This window comes from Aythya fuligula, chromosome 4, assembly GCF_009819795.1.
Source record: "Aythya fuligula isolate bAytFul2 chromosome 4, bAytFul2.pri, whole genome shotgun sequence".
NCBI classification, from domain to species: Eukaryota; Metazoa; Chordata; class Aves; order Anseriformes; family Anatidae; genus Aythya; species Aythya fuligula.
The window spans coordinates 35,963,106-35,980,996 of NC_045562.1; the positions used below are offsets into that span (position 1 = coordinate 35,963,106).

General features: G+C 36.7%; 1 protein-coding gene across 5 annotated transcripts in view; it reads left to right on the forward strand.

The window, feature by feature from the left end:
- INPP4B (inositol polyphosphate-4-phosphatase type II B) overlaps positions 1-17,891 on the forward strand; it is a 292,595-nt gene that overhangs the window by 97,281 nt on the left and 177,423 nt on the right. For all 5 annotated transcript variants that reach the window (XM_032186552.1, XM_032186554.1, XM_032186553.1 and 2 more), the window contains 3 exons: positions 4,196-4,280; positions 12,787-13,011; positions 14,776-14,820. In XM_032186552.1, coding sequence (XP_032042443.1) covers positions 4,196-4,280; positions 12,787-13,011; positions 14,776-14,820 — 355 coding nt within the window. The remainder of the gene's footprint in view (positions 1-4,195; positions 4,281-12,786; positions 13,012-14,775; positions 14,821-17,891) is intronic.

The window sequence follows — 17,891 nt, forward strand, 5'->3', positions numbered from 1 at the left end:
AGACAACAGCTCCTCCTCTGTGGCTTCTAGTGAAAGCATTAGGTGTGGTAGAGTACTGGAGGTCAGTCCTGTGCAGTTAAGGCTTCGCTGAGCTTTGCAGACAGCCAGTGTCCGGTGGACAGTGATGACTGCAGCTTGGGGGAAGACACGGTAAGGATTCAAAATGAATTTGAGAAACTTCAGCTGCTGCTACTGATTCCTGTCTTGAAAATACTTTCTTAAATAACTAGCAAGGATTAGAAACCTACAATTATCAGCATTTATGTTTTTAATTATTTTTTTTTTTGTCCCTAATATTGTCTATTGTGTTACTTCTGAGCGACAACAACTATATCCATTTTCATTTTGTTACTTTTCCATAAAACTTAGACCTAAACTTGTTTTCATCACAGGAGCATTAATAAATGAGGGTAGAAAATAACTGTTTTGAAAAGCGTAAGTAGATCGGTGTATGTAGCACTGAACTGTCCAAGGTCTTCAATTATTTCAAGTTGGCAAAAATTAGCTTAAACCAAAAGTCTGAAGTTATAAGTAGAGATTCTTGAATTTTTGTATGATTTCTTCCCATTCCCTCCATATCACACAACCTTCTCTTCTCCACCCTTGATAATGGAGGCTTTTCAAAACGTATTATTAGAAGGGTTTGTACTTTCTGTAGTGTTTGTTTCTCTCCCACAGTGTTGTCATTTTACTTTTCTACTTGCTGTTTAACATGGAGCAAATGCTTGGGATGTCACTTCTAATTTTAACCATCAGTTCAGTTCTCTACTCGATATAGCTAACAGGTTTTCTTTCTCCCTGCAGCAACAAATCTATTGTAGAATCCTTTCATGCTAACACACTTCCACTCCCCCTCCATGATGCATGGAGACAAATGTACAGGAACGCAGATATAGCTCAGACTTGCCACTGTTTGACAGTTCTAAGTCTCCTGGCACTTTGATTTTTTGAAAGCTTTTTCACCCCCAATTCAGAGAAAAATGGAAATCTGCAATGACATAGTTACAAATGCAAGTTACAATGTACGTTGCAAATTCAGTGTGCATAGTTAGAAGCAATTGGAAGCCGTACTGTTTTAGCTTCAACTACTGTGTGTTATCCTTGCTACTTTAAGAATGTAATTCCATTTTTGTGCTTTCTAACTGCAAAAATGCTCTAGAGATGAATATGCAGTTAGCAAACACCTGCTGATGTGTTCCAGTACAGGTATCTTTTATTTTAGTACTAGCTGTGGAAATGGTCAGGTGTCTTGACTGGTCTGATTCAAAACTCACAGCAGACACAGCCGATAGCAGAGGATTATTTAGGATTTACAACATCATCCTGATAGCAAAGCTTGGCCCATCATTTGGCTAAGCAAATAGAAAGATACAGTTTCTGCTCATTCTAAGGTTTGGGTACTGTTCTACTGTAGCATCATTACTTGGATATTTTAAATATTTCTACTTATCTGGATATTTCTACTTATATTTATGAATCTTTTATTTTCCTATCCAAATCACTGGTTTAAAACAATTTACTGTTTGTTTTTGCTGCCTGCGGATTTGGTATGTATCCCCAAAAAGGAAAAGTGAATTAACAGTTAGTCCAAATAAGCTCATATTATGTACTTAGAGCAAGAGAGAAATTTGGTGTCCCTTTAAATACTGATAAACAAAGCTGATCTGTGAGATATGCATAATGGATCCCTTGATTGCAGTTTTTCATTTCATTTATGGGTAAATTTCCCATTGGCTTTTGTGTGCCAGATAGAGTATAACTCATCTAAATGATTAAAAAAAAAAAAGTCTGTAATAATAGTAATGCTGAAGATCTTTTTCTTCAGCTTTGTGTCAAGATGTGGGAGATGTTTTGCAGCAGCGTGTGCTTTCTCTTCTGGCAGTCTTATGCTCTTTTCATCTTTTTTATTGTTTCCCTTCTTGTTCCCTCACATGTACAGAAAAAGTAACAGCACATCCTCTGATCACAGTACTCAATTGTGTATCTTGGAAGAGCATATACATTCATTTGAAGTTGCTGTGTTATTTCATTCCAGCTTGCATTGGTGTATGGCATGGAGTAGTTCTTCTCTGGAAAGGCCTTTGTACTACAGTATCTGCCATCTCAAAACACAGGAAGCTTGAAATACTCTGCACCTTCCTTTCTTGTGTTTGTAGTTCATGTTGTATGTCACCTGAACCATCGTCTCACATTGCAGCGTGAGACAAACACTGCTGATTGAAACTCTTGTTAATTATTTGATAGTTCTTGCTAGCCAGATGATATTTTTTTTTCTACATACACTTTTCTTTACAAATCTAAACGTCAGCTCTGTAAGTTTTGGCAACTAGAGCCAACTACAGGAAAGCTTTGATTGCTTTATTCCTGGCCTTGTTGTATACCTGACTCCTCTGAGAGCCATGCAATTTGGAGTTGCTTTTCTTTATATAGTGAGTCTTCAATTTACTGCACATTACTGCAGATCTATGATTTGGAGGAAATGTGAAATCTAGGTAGTTATCACGTTTGCATGTTTGAGCAGTGGGACATGAATATTAGAAGAGGAACCATTTTCTGTAGGTATGTAATGGGGCAAAGCTGTTGGAATTAATCTGAATATTTTTTTTTTGGACAGAAACTGGGTAGAAGTCTTTCCTATATTCACAGTTGAGTGTTAAATTGACTTAGACCTCTGTTAGCTTCTGAAATAAAACCTTTCTTTAGGTTGTTTTTTTTTTTTTTTTTTTTTTTTTTTTTTTTTTTTGCTAAAAGATTGCCAGCTCTTAAAGGAATTGGGCTGCGTTATCCACTTACCTAGGGACAATCAGAGTGGAGACTATATAGGTCTTCATATCTTGCTTCAAAATCTGAAGAGTTACAATAGTCATCAGCATTCTTGTGGTGGAGAGCTCTTCCTAGTTAGTTTGCTGTTGTGTTTTAGAAGTATTATTGCCTCTTTTCTCAGGATGGATTTACCTGCTTCTGATAAGGGCTTTAAGATGTTGATCTTGTATTTTACTTTCCCTGATAAGATACTTGAAGAATACCTCATTTGACAGCACTTGGAAATCATGTCTGCGTTGCCGTATATGCTCAATTTGTTGGATTCTATAAATAAAAAAAAGTTTTCGATGCAGCACTTGTGCGTCTTGCCTGTTTCATTACTTTTCCCTCTTTTTTTTTTTCCTCTAAATGATCTATTAAGGCTAAAGTTAATCTAATGAAATTTTTTTTTTTTTTTTTTTTTTTTTTTTTTTTTTTTTTTTTTTAACAAAGTCATTCATTAGGCATCAAATGAATGGAACTAAAGTTCAGGCTTGTGGTGAAATTGGTGGAGAATGAGAAATTTTCCATTGTTAGGGACAGTTGGAGTAAAGAAACACTCGAGGAAGGAATGTTAAAGGAAAAATTTACGTTTGTCCCTGAAGAATTTCACTGAAATAGATGATGAGCTCTGTGACTTGTTGGCATCCTGCAATGAGAAGGCGAATGGGCACGTGCTCTAATGGTTATTTATTACCAGATGTTAGGGATAAAAAATGGATAATAAAAATTTTAAGGGAAAAAAAGATTAATTCTGAGGGAGTGATTGATTGCTTCACTCTTCTTGAAAAATGAGTCAGACTCACTAAACTAGAAGAAGAGGCTTCATCTTGTCTATAGAGCACTCCCCAGAAATGATACTGGTGACTTGTATTACGCTCTGCAATAGGCCCATATCACTTAATGCAATCTGAATTGCATAGCCAGACACAACATTCAAAGTTTCAAATTATGATAAAGAAATCCTTTTAAAATGAAAATTAAGTAGAAATGCCTATTGGAAGATTGCATGTTTTCTTTACTTGAAAATACTGTAGAAGCCAACTTTTCGTTCAGCATTAGTAGTAAATATGGAAGTTGGCATTACATGGACTTAACTGATTTGCTTAGGAATGAGGTGGCACCTAAACCTATGCAATGAAAAAAATAGTTATTTTTTTTTTCTTAGTTTACTTTGTGGTCTTTTCCAACAGTTCATTCCTGTTAAAGCTCATTGAACTGAAGTAGGGTAGCACAGATAGGTAATTAAAGCAAGCCTGTATCCATCTGCCTAGTGACTATTCTGCTTCGTTGTTTTTGTATCGACATGCTGTGCTGGCGGCAAACAGCCAAACAGAAGGACTTCCCTGTCAGGTTTCAAATCCTAATGTTTTGTCATCTTTACGTCTCACAGAGTTCGGAAGCCTCCGAAGTGGTAATCCTGGAGCGGTGCTGGGTTGTGGAGTTCAGAAGTAAAACAGATGTTTCAATAATTCTCAGTAAGTAAGACACAGCTCAGTATGTTCACTGTGGATTTCTTATTTTAGTCAACAAAACCAACAAAAAAGCAACCATCCAGACACTGAAACGTTGTCATAAACTTAGCTAAAATTTGTCCTGTTGTCTGTTAATGATGTATACATCTAAATATTGCTTGTCTCTGAATTCATGCCTGACGAGAAAATCCTAAAAGCTGTATTTTTACTTTTTCTAAAATAAAGTGAAATTAATAGTCTTCCTCTGACAAGAAGTTTGATGCTTCGGTTTGTTAGGTATTATGTAGAACGTGGATTTTATGTTGATGCACGCTTAATTCATTGTATTCAAAATGATTTGTTATTGTTGACCTCCCTATTAATTTAGGGTTTCCTGCTTTTTCTAATCTCTTATCAAGTTTTCATTCGCTGAATTGAAACAAAAAAAAATCATAGAAATCAGAATTATAATTTTAGTGTGATTTTCATTTGGAGAAAATGCTGACATACAGTTTTCTCTGCAAGAACAACTGAAATAACCATTGTGTTTATTTTTTTTTCATGAAGTGGAGTCTTTCCAATACTACCGCAGAGTATAACTATTCAGATGAATTTGATGTTTTCACTTAGCTTTGATCTAAGAGGTTTACAAAAGCAAGCAAGTTTTACCTACCCAAATCTAAATGTCAAGTGGTGTTTTTTTTGTTGTTTTTGTTTTTTGAATTGCACTGAATATGTTTTCTCACAGTTTAAACAGTCACTTACTGAAGTGGTTCTTAGTGCTTGGTTACGTTTGAGAAGGCAGTGACACGAAATGTGCTCATTGTCTTTCATCTTTTTCTGGATAGTGTTTTGAGAAATAGGTCCAGTTCCGCATCTTCACTAATGGAATTAAATCTGATGTCTTTCTGAATTTGGAAGCATTACTTTGCCTAATCATAATAGCTGAATGATTACTGCTGACTCTCAAATCGAGGCTTTTCTAATTCTGCGTTTATTGATTCTAATTCATTAATTGGGATCATTGACTTTATGAGGTGGTGATGTTACAGTTTGGGTATGAATACAGTCATGCTGGTTCCCTTTTGGTGCTTTTTTTTAGTGCTTTAACATAATGCTGCTATACCAAGAACTCAGTTTTAATTACTGACAAGATCCTTTTAATTGGCTTTGAAGCCTGAAAACAGGCTGGTTTCTATGGCAATGAGACTGGCAGATTTTAAGTCCAAACACAGGAGAAGCAGACAACTCTGTACTGAGTAAGCACTTGAGACTGCCTGTGGAGAAAATGTGACTGGGAATATGTATGGAGAAAGAAATGTACTTCCATAGTTAGGAACAGAAATTGTCTCTGTTAGAAAGTCTGTGTCTCCAGTGAGAGTTTGAAGGTCAGTAGTGTAACTAGAAGTAAGGGTAGCATATCAAACCAGTGTTTAAAAAGAAGTTTTAAAGGAGAAAAGAGGAAAAAGCACGGAAAACTAAAGGTTTGCAGAGCTGTGAAATGATGATGAATACCTGGAGTGTGACTAAAGGAATACAACAAAAGACAGAGGAAGAGACAGACAGGTAGAGAAGCAACAGATTTCAAACTTGGCAGTTTCATGTGTTGGAGAACAAGGGCAAGAGGCTGGCAGATAATTCTTTGAATTGGAAAAGAGAAAGCAAGCGAGATATGTGAGGTATTCCAACAAAACCAAAGAGGAATGAAAATAGTGTACTGTGTACTGAGTGACAGTAAAGTACTAAAGGAAGTGAAATCATATTCTGTGTACAGTAGGATAAAAACACAATTCAGAAGACAAAAGGGGGGAGGGAAAGATACTCAAGAATGAAGAGGTCTTCATCACTGGGGGCTTTTGTCATGGAAAAGCTAGTTGCCTTGTTACTACCTGATCATTGAGATATCAATTGATTACTGGGAGCCAAATAAAACAAGCTGTAAAATGTGTATGTGGGGCTTGAAATGTTTTGGGTAGAAACAGGATAGGAGAATTTAATTGCTCACTATGACAAATTCCTGTTGGAACAGGCCAAGGGCACCTATGGCAGTACACAACCAAAGCTCAAGATAAAGGAGGCTGAGTTCATCCATTAAACATAAATTTTGCAGCTAGGAAGGGACAGATTGCAAGATAAAGAAAATCAGTGGATGGTTCAGGTTCAGGCTTCAAGCTGTGAGGGGGGTTTAGGAATGAGCTTCTGGCTGAGTATCTCCATCTTTCTCTGAGCAGTGGGCTAAGTCCTCACTGGACAGTGAGAAACGGAGTCTGAATCAGATAGCTAAGAAGATAATGTAATATATGACAGTAGCGTAAACACAGAGGGAAATAGAAGGAAATTTTCATGCAATATTCAGTTATGTTGTGAAGCTGATTGCCTCAGTGTTGTGTTCACTGAAATGTAAGTAGAGTGCAAAGGAGGTCAGGTAGTTGTAGTGGATAGATCTGTGGAAGCACTTTAAGCATAATGCTCCCAAAGCTATCTAACTCAAAACATTTCTAAGTGAAACATTCAAGGAAACAAAGATTTGTTAGGTGAAACATCCTTCTGTATTGGCTGGTTTCTCATGTGCCCTCATAACATTGACTAGCTGCTATTAACGGAGCAGGTCAGACTAGCATGAGGCGGATCTGATTTAAAGCTCACGAGGGTTCACATGAGTGTGATTCAGTTCTGAAATCCAGAAAAGTGTGGTAAGCAGAGTATTTCAGCAATTTTATTCAAAAAGGTCTTAAACCTGCAAACGGCTGCTGTGCACTGAAAGGTTTGAGCAATGCATTGTTAACTTCCTCAGCTCCAGTTCTCCTGAATAACCGCAGTGGTCACACCTGACAATACAGAGAAGCATCATAGCCTCATCAAACACTGAAATATTTCTCTAAATTATTACAATGATATGTTCCTTTCTTCCTCTGGACCTTGGAAGCCCTGTTAAAGATGGTTTATGTGGCAAGGTGCTGGCAGCAGTGGGGGGCTGCAGAAGCGGTCCCTGTGAGGAGTGGCTGGGCCTACCCTGGGACGGTTCCAGCCTGCTCCAGTGGCAGCACCACAGGGTGGAGGAGGTATTTCCCTGCAGCCTGTGGAGAGGCCAGGCTTCAGTGAGGAAAATGTTGGTAGTTTTTGGTCACACTTACATTACTCTTGAATAGGGTGACTGGAGCTGTGTGGCTGGATGCTTGAATCTCTCCAAAGAGCAATCTGAAGTTGAGCTGTTGTATGGAGTCTCACGTTACTTGCATGGTGTGGATGTGAGCCATCTCTATGGGCCTCCTTCGCTCCATGTGGTACAACAAAAATTTGGGAATGAACCCAAGAGACGCAGGCACAAAAAAATGAAATTGGATGTGAGAGACTACATTCAGGGACTGCATTTTCTTGATCTGTAAATCTCTTCAGTTTTTCAGGGTAAGAACTTACCTAGCAATGTATCAGTTTTATTATTGTGTGTGCTTTCTTGGTGAGAACTAGGGAAGTAAGAGCTCTGACGTGCAGGTAGGGCTGGTGAGGCGTGGTGAGGAAGGAGGGAAGATAGGAAGATGACCGAGTTTTTGATGCAAGGTCAGAGTTACCTACAATGTTTTGCAGGGTGTCAGGTGAAAGTCCCACATGTATGAATAACCCTTAGATGGCAAACATTCCCTTTGCCATTTGTGAGTAGTATGTAACCCAAAAAGCCTGGAATTTTTTGCTTCTTTCAGTGGTAGTGGTTTGGAAAGGCAGGTTAGTATCACTCGCTTGTTTTGAGGTGTGGTAACTGAGGAATACATTACTTACTCTGATAGACTTGCATAGAGAATCAAGGTCCTTGAATTCTGCCTTATTGAAGGTGGATTGATGGTTCAACCAGGGGTTTGATTACTTCGTTTTTGCTAAAAAGTCAACTGCTATGCAAAAGCTGTAGTGTATGCTGTAGGACTTCTGCTCAGTGCTCTTAAGGATACCATTGGGGTGCTTAAATATTTGTGTGGCCTGCCTGGCTCTCAGTGTAGGTGCGTGGTTAATTAATTCAAGGAAAGGGCATGTGTGAAAGCTCGCTGGAAGTGAAAGAAAGGAAGTATTATAGTGCGATCGTCAACCTGGGAAAACAAAGTTTTGTATCATGCTGTATTTATATCAAATACCTCAGTTGTCTTTGTGAACTTCTGTGGGGACTTAAATGAAGATTATAATGGTAACTTAAAAAGTTTATTCTAGAATTGCAAAATGAAAAAATTAAATAAACCCAACCACTGAAGATAAAATTCTTAATTAAATTCTTTATCTTTGATCAAGAATTGAACTTTCAAAGGAAGATTAACGTAGAATCACGAGTAACCGTGGGATGATTTCATCAATACTAATTTGAACATGAAATGCATCAGCATATAGAATTCAGTCAGCTTTGTGAATTAAAAGCCTCTGATGTCTGTATTAGAAATATCCTGCAGATATAATTTATGTATCAAAGCTTCATTCTGCTTTTGTTACAGAATTATGGTGGTTAGCTGCGATGGTGCTTTATATTTTAGAGTGACAGTGGTTCATTGATATTTCCAACCATTTACCACGCCTGAGGTAGCAGTTGAGAATTGGTTTTTGCTAGTGTGTGTGAATGGAGAGAGAACCTTGAACCTTTTTTGAACTCTCCAATTTTGAATATTGGTGTAGGAGGGGGAAAAAGTGATTCCCTAGAAGATGAGGGGCTGTTATCATGGACACTGACCATGTGCATTGTACATGTTTTCAAATACTGCCAGCAATTTCTTTTGTACTGTTCAACATGATTTTATGCTTACAGCTCTCCTTAATGAAAAATAAACCAAACCATAGTGTATCAGTCTTTCTGTCACTTTTACATATTTAGTAAATTAAGTCAATTAGGCCTTCCTAAGAGGGGAAAAAAAAAAAAAAAGGCCAAATGAAAAAGCTGCAGTGAAAAACATTTCTCCTTACACCTTAGAAATGTGTGTGTGTGTATGTATATATTATTTTTAGAAGTTTGTCTATTAAACTGCAGTCTTTCGAGAGACAAAGGTTGATTCCAGTAACTGTCTGCTTTTTTTTGAGACTCAGTTATTTACTGCAAGTTTCAGAGAAACCCAGGTTTCTGTTGAAGATTTTATTAAAATGAAAAGGGACTTAAGATTTTAAAAATGCTCACAACTCCCTTGTTAAAAACAACTGAAATATCAAAGTAGTTGTGGAGGAAAGAGGCAGTTGGTACTGTTAAAGTGAAAAACTTTTGAAATCTAAGTATTATTACAAAGTAACTATGACAACAAGAAGTTATTTTAGGATGATGGAACTAATACCAAAATATACTTCTGACTTTAGATGGTTGGGTTAGAGTAAGAGAGGCTTTCACTGGGGTTGGCTTGCACTGCTTTATCCAAGTATCAGTGCGAACACTTGGTATCAAGCCCATTCACTAGAGTTAGTAATGTTTGCTTCCTCCTTTTTCTTTTCCCTTGAGGCTAGTATTTGTGGCAGTTAATTCATTTTTGACTGACTACTTGTGTTTTCTACTGTAACTTTAGATGCGAATAACAAGTTTTTTTTTTTTGCTTACCCATGAAATTCTCCTTTGTAGGATGTTTCAGGACAAATATAATTCTACTGATATACCCATCACTCACTGGAGGCATTCATTATATTTGAGGGTTTGTCGGTATACAGTTTTATTTTCAGAAATACTCATGGCAGCTAAGTTTTGCCTCCATAATAAAACCTGGAATTAACTATCTGAGCTCAATAGGATTATCTATTTGCATATGATTTAAAATAATAGTCAACATGACAATATGAAAGAAGAACATGATAGTGATTTATTACTTACATAAACCTGTGTTCCTTTATTGCAACAGACGTTTTTGCCAATGTGCATTTTGAAAATGGTTAAGACAGTTTTTATTTCTTATAGTATGTAAACTGGTTGTACGTAAACATTACATGCGTTGAATCAGCATGTGAAATATACTGCCAACTGTTCGATCTGCAGAATAAAACTTCCTACATTTGCAGAGTGGTATTTTTGTGGCAGTTTCGTATGCTTTTCAGAATTTAACTTAGTTGTTCTGAGTACCCCGAAGAAGTTGTTCTGAGTACCCCCAAAGACCTAAATATAGCAGAGTATAGTTTTGAAGTGATAATTGGGAATAAATTTCCAGATTTCAAAACTGGCACCTGTTAGATCAGAATACAGTGAATTATGTCCACTCACACTGCATTTCACGATGTCTTTCTGGTTTTATGCATATTAAGTATGATTCAGTATGCCTTTTGTGCTCAGCAGTCTGATTTCCACAGCTGAGAGGTAAATATAAATAGCACGATTTCAATTGCAAAATGTTGATTTCCTCCCAAAGCAGATGTTTTTTATTTAGCTAGTGGCAGAATATTTCAAGGCAAGATCACTGTTCCTGTTTATGTTTAAAAATAAAGAGAAAAAAAAAAGAACACCTTGGCATATTTGAATTTTGATTGTCAAGTGTTGGCTTGTTTGTGTGACAGTCTTTCATTAGCTAAGGCATCTTGGAAATCCAAGCTGCTTCTTTTAAAAATTCAGAGCTTTTAAAGACTGAATGGTACAAGCAGGTGTTTTGCATGCCTGTAAATATCTGGATGACTGATGGTTAGTTTCAGTCTTGATGGTGGTTGCCTACATGCCACTTTTCCTTTTCTTTCCCCCTTTCTTTTTTCCTTCCCACTGGTACTTCTAAAATACAACGAAGTAAAACCAAACTTCTGAATTACTGGGCTTAGTGACAGAAGGGAGTAGATAACTGTGCTGTCACAGGTCTTACTAGAGCATAAGAGAATTTATCAGCTCTTCTAATTACCAGTCCTCTTGAAGGTTACTGCCCGCTTGTCCACCCCAGATGCAGTAGCAGATCACATGAGAGCTTACAGGTGAAATTTTTGTTTGAATTAATTTTCACAAACAGTCAAGCTCAGCTTGTTCAGGTTTGGTCACTCAAGGCAAATATATATTGTGTGCAAATAAGGATCAGATGAACATCTGCATCTCCCTCTGATTCTGAATATTCTTGTCACATGAACTGAATATCTTATTTCCCAGACTGAGCTGGGGCCAGAGGCAAGAGTTTAAATCCTTATTAGCACTTCTTAAAGTACCTGTGAAGCTAGAAGGACGTTTCCCCACTTTCTGCTCTTCTTCTCCCTCATTCTTCATGGATTCTTTAGTTCAGCTGGTCTGTGAAATCTTGTTCTGAATTCTTATCAGCAGCTGCAGGCAGATATTTACATTTCCTTAGATCCACTACCAGACAAACAACTTGTTCCACCTCTACTGGGATTTGTGCCAACACAATTTTAAGAGACTTCCAGACTTGAGGTTTGCATCTTTTGTCCCCCATAACAATAAAGGCATAGTTAATTGTAAGTGGCAGATGCTCAGTTTATGAAGTGCAAATGGGTTTAGAATAACATATGTGGGTAAGTGCCCAAGGTTAGATACTCAAGTTAGGAAAAGGGAATTCAAGTTCACTTTGTATATAGAAAAGTTCTGTGTGTTGTTTAGATTTTTGAACTAGTTATGAAAGCATGCAAGTTTTCTGCTTATTAACATTATTATATTTAGTAATATTAGCTATGGCTCATTTAGGTCAAAATGATTTTGATGTCCTACCAAATCCTTCAATCCTTCTTAACACAGGTGCTTCATAGGGTTTTATGTTTCTGAATCAGTTGGTAACATATTCAGGGAAGCATTGATTTTTTTTTTTTTTTTTCTTTCGCAGTTCATTCTTCATTGTGTTTATCACACACCATGTCACACTGAATTTGCGGCTCTGTGAAGCTGTCCGTGCTACAGAATTTTAAATGCTTAAGAGGTGTTATTTCTTTCTGTGCTAATTCTAATCAAACGACTGACCCTTGCTACTTACCTGCATTTCCTTGGGAGCTTTGGCATTTTTTTAAATGCCTTCTGTCTTTCATCCTTAGAAAATTTCATCATTAAACAATTAGACTTCAGGCAGAACAGCAAAAGACATGTATATAGTAATGAGGTCAGAAGCTCCCATGCACAACCTGTTGGGCCTTCACAGAGGAGTTATGTCATGCTAAATTATCTGCATGTATTGATGAGCAGTATTCTGCCAAGGATGGATAAAATGTGGAGCAGAAAGTGCAGGTCTAATAGAAGAACTGATGAACACATCGATTCTGGTGAAATTACGTTGTCTCTCTCTGTCTGCTGCTCCTGCTAAATTCTTGTTTAAGTTAGCAATTCTGATAGCTACCTGCTAAGCTGCAGAATCTGTCCTGAAAAAGGGTTTCCCATTTCAGTTTGATTCATCCACCTGGTTTAGCAATATGTTAATTGCTTTTAGAACTGCTCTGTGGATAGACTTTGTGCTGCACCAAATACTAAAGAACAGGGCATTGGCTCAAGAATTGGGTGGGCTGCGTGGCTCTGTAATGGAAGAAGTACGTGTGGTGGCATTAATGTTGTGGGATAACAATTTTGTTGTGATCCCCGGTCTGAATAAGAGTTCCTAACAACGGTGTTGATGTTTTCTGACTGCAGAGTTTCAGAGTGGAGAACCAGATCTTTACATTGAAGCTGCATCTAAGACAGACTGTGAAGCTTGGGCTGTGGCACTGGGAGAGGCAAATTCGGAAGGTTTGAGGAATAAAATTCAGCAGCTCCGGAGACTGATCATGGAAATCAAAGAGGAGAGAGCATCAGATGAAGCCCGTCAGTTTCTCCCTTCGTCACAAGTAGACAGTTTAGGAGAGCCACAGTTTACGAGTAAGTGCATATATTCATTTTTTTTTTTAGAGTGCTAAAATAAAAATGCCACAGAATATAGCAACACGGTTAGCGTTATAGACTGTGTACGTAATGCTCTTTTACTTGTTGCTTAACAAAATGCAATTGTAGAAGGAGAGAATTGATCAAAACTATCTGCATATATCATTACCAATTATACTTAAATTTATGCAGATTATCTTCAGAGGAACAAATATGTGATCACTACATTTCTGGCCTTTTTCTCCAATGTGTTTTCTTCATGAGACCTAAATATCCTGTTCTTGTTATGTGTACTACATGAATATATGGGTTACTATGTAAGATAATATCTGATAATTTTCTTCTATTTGCAAAGTGATACTTAGTTTAGATACTTAGTGACACTTAATTTAGTGTTATGAAAGTGTACTTCATAATATAAAAGTACTGGGGGTATGAAAGCATGTAGCGATACACTGAGTCATGTTGGATGCACGGGGGCCTGAATTATGCCATATTGCTGTGTACTGTATTTCAGTTGCCCAGTTACTTAATCAAGTCTGTGTCCAGCACACTCATAAAAATGTTCCGGGCCAACATGCTGACTCTGCTAGTGGTGAGGTTGAACTCTGAGAAATTTGTGGTCAGAGAAATTTTTATAACTCTATTTAAAAAAAAAAAAAAAAAAAAAGGGAGATCTTATTTATTATTTCTTACTGACCAAGACCTTTCCAAGCTCTGCAGCTGTATTTTCTTTTTTTTTTTTTTTTCTGGTCAGACTTGAATGATTAGCTACAATAATGAGAACAATTTGAAATCCAGACCTATTCTGCAACATCAAATTTTCATGGAACGTGAACAGCTATTTTCTTCCTATATTTGTAACAAAAATCTTATTTTCTCGATTATATACCAGCTTGGTTCACCCAAGTCGGACCAATTTCTTCAGTACTTCAGTAATTTCAACTACTTAATAATGATGCTTACTGGAGATGATATATAAATGTTGCCGTGAGACAGTTTCTTTTCTACAAGTTTAATCGATACCATAGTTGGGATTCAATTACTTCCTGCAGAGGGTGAACAACTCACTATTATTTAACCATCCTTCCTGTGTTCCTCTTATTGTGGTTCTGTGGTTCACTTCTTTGTCCTATGTAGGTAGAATATATAGCCCTTAGCAGTACATATGCACTAGAACTTGATTCCAAAGTGGAAGGAACTAAAATGTTCTTGTTTTCAGTATATGAAAAACAAAATCAAATACTGTTTTCTAATAAAGAGCAGGGTTATTTTATTGACCTACATGTAAATTGTAAAACAACAACTTCGATATATTTTCCTAGATTAACCTAATTTACATACTTTCGCAGGACATACTTCTTGTTTTTATTTTTAATGTGATAGCGTACCCATTTAAAAAAAAAAAAAAAAAAAGAATTGTAGTATCTGTCAGGAAAACATTATGTTCGGAGATAATTGGGATCAAAAATCTTACAGATATCAATACCTGATTTTTTTTCTTATTTTCTTTTCCCGTCAATGAAAAGTTTCTGTTACTAAGACAGAAGTCAACTGTAGAAGTTAAAATTTTTTTTTCTGGATAAGTACTTCATGCAAAGACCTCTTTCACTCCCACTTTTTAATTATGAAATGTTTCTCCATTGGCAGTGGCAGGTAGTTAATGAGTCATGAATAAGACATTTAAAACTTTTAAGTTGTATTTAAAAAATATATTAAAATGAAATTATTTCTTATATGTTCCTTTCTTAATGTTAAAAGGTATTCAGAGGATTGCAAATGAACCAAAGTTGGAGTTCAGTCTTGGTAAGATACCATTTTTTTTCCTTGCTGTGTGTATGCATATGTGTAGTGTTATGTAGTGCAGCATATTGCCTCTTGAAAAAGAAAGAACGTAAGAGCTCTGGTTCATTTAGGCAAGATAGGCAGGAGACCTGCCTGTGTGTGTGTCTTTGAAATGCTGTCTTGGTATTCCTGTTTGGTTAAAATATCTGAAGATCTGCTGACTTCTCAAATGCTCTACTTCTCTACTGTGCTGAAAATCTGTCCCATAGTTCTGTCGATGTTGTTTATGAAATGTTACTAATTTGAACTGTGTTTAAGATGCACTTTTAAAAAAGACCTTTCATTCAGATGGTAGAACAAACCTTTATTTAAAAGCCTTGATCTTTTTTAGAGACAGGAATGGATGTAAATGTTTGCCTAATTTTCCCTTTTTATACTTTCAGTTAGTAAAATAACTTCATTTCAGGAGGTGTTCTGTCAGCTCCAGCCACCCTCTCTATACAGGGGTATACAGCATAATAAAGATGGCTGAATAAATCAAGAAAGCTAGTAGAATAATTATGTAGTTGTACTATGACGTAAAGGTGCACAGTATTTGCTTCCTGAAGAGTGTACCATTTAGAGAAGTGAATTATTAACTTTGTTATTGCTCTTTCAGAGCAAAAACTTGAAATTTCAAACTTGCCAAACATGAAGATAAATGATCTTTTGCTGTTGAAAAATTAAATGCAATAATTCCTTATCAGAAATCAGACTAATAGCTAGGCTTCTTGCTTATTGTCTCTTCCTATAAACAGTAAAATCACAATTTGAAATAACAGATCTTCTGAAATATCTCATGCTATATGCTTCGTATTTTCTGAAATATATAAATATACTTGGCAAATTTCTTATTTTTGTATTCCTATAATCTGTTAATATGCATCTTGTTTTATAGTTGTACAATGAGAAACTTTTAAAGCTGTTCAGTATCTGTTATATTTCCTCTGATAGAAACACTTGGAAAATGTCTATTGCAAAGATTCTGCAAGAATTGGAAAAATCTCTTACATAAAAATCTTCAGGGGGGAGAGAGGGGACAGTTTCTACTACTATCATGCTATCACTTCCATTAAATGTGTCCTACCCAACTGTAAGGGGGCAAGAGATCTCTTGTAGCAGTGGATATTCTAGTTGTGGAAATCATGACTTTAGCCTTTCTTTTTTTTTCCTCTTTTTTTCCTTCCTGTTTATTTACCGTACCAGATTGGTCTTACCCCCTGTATCACCGTGTGTGTGCAAGAGAGCAAAAGAATAAGAGTGCAGTAAAATCCATTGAACTCCACTGTTTGGAGAACTTTACCCACAAGATCTCCTTCTGCAACCCTCCCAATACAGCAAACACAATGGCATCAGTGGTGTGACTGCAGGCTCTCACCTTGTTCATCCTGTCACTTGTCCTTTGTGGCCTTGTCCTTTGAACTGGGTTATGCTTGGCTTTTGTATGGCAGTAACAACACTGATTTAAAAGCAGATATCCTAAGCGATGCCCTTTTGGGCAGATGCAGTTCTATTGGATGCAGTAATTTCTAGATTCTCGTAAGTATACCAGGGTAGTTTCACCTGTATGTGTGTTTGTTTTTTTTTTTTTTTTTTTTAAACTAGATGGTTACAGCTGTAAAAAATGTTGTGGAATAGTGTTTTTTCTTCTGTAGGGTCTACTTCTGAAACTTATAAAAGTTGGCACAGAAGAAAGGCCTAGTTCTCTCAGGAAATTACCATGCTATAAAGATGATAAAAAACTGTTTTTACCTTTCTATTTCTAATACATTTCTAAAGGTAACTTTCCTGTTTCTTTCTATAAGCATTTTTGTAGATGATGTGACTGGAGTATTTAGGCATAGCTAGTAAAATTGCAATGTTCCAGCCATAACAAACTCCCAGAATGACCCTGGTGTGGAATTGGAAAAGGGAGGAAGGTGCTACAGACAATGGCAATTAGATAAGCTGTACTTCAGGAAACATTTTTATTGTGACAAATGTGCCCAGGCCAGAAGAAGTGTTTTTTTTTTTAAAAAAAAAAAAAAAAAAAGTGTGTAACTATATTCAGATGTTTTCATGCTAATGCTTGATGGAGCTATATTCACCCATGGTGTCTTTTGCATTTTATTTATTTATTTTTAGTAGGAATTTATTTTCTGGTTTATTCTGCATCATTGTTGATCAAGTCATGGAGTTGTATTATACATTGAAGTCTGCTTCTGCTGCTCAGGTAACAAGTAGAAACATAAACCTCGTGTTTTTCACTGGTATTCCTGGTCACTGCTTATAAGTCAGGGATATTTGGCAGCAAGGCTGACCCTTAGTGTCTTATTTTAAAATAACACTAAACATTAATTTACATCATGGAAATCCATGTGAAGTGACTGAGTGGTCCACAGAAGACTTCAATGTGTCATAAGCTGTTACCCTTGTTACTGTAAGATCAATATAACCCTGGCAGTATCTCCTACCTGCCACCACCCCACTCACCACCACTGTGCTGTAGAAATGGACATGAACGCAGCAGCTGCTTTTGGCTTGTGGATGTGAAAGGAAGAATTTGGCTGGGAAAGATGCACTGCCTTGCAGTATCAGCTGCGCCAACTATCTGCCTCTTGGCTGGTGGCAGGCCAAGAGCATTGTTTGGCTGCTCTATCTTTTGGAGGCTTGAATTCTATAAAATTAGACTGTTAAGGTAATTTTGTTCAATATCCATATTACAGCAGTGCGGGTAGCTATAGTTTTAGGAATCAGTAAATAAATGAGAAACTTAGCACTTGCTAACAAAGGACTTCCAAGGCCTTGTTGTCCAGTAAACCAAAAAAGCATGGTAAGGAAGGGTGATACATAGAGATTTGCTGCAAGCAAGCCAACTACTACAAGGTGTACCTAAAGTAACCACATTTTAGGGCTCTGTAGAGACTTGTAAAAACGATTTAACTGGTCTTAAGCGTTTATGTTTTGGAAAACAAAATAACATATAAAACTGGTCTCCATTCCCGAAATAATGGTTTATATCTTTAATTTTAGTCACAGACGTATGAACAATATTTGATTAGCTAAGTAGAAAT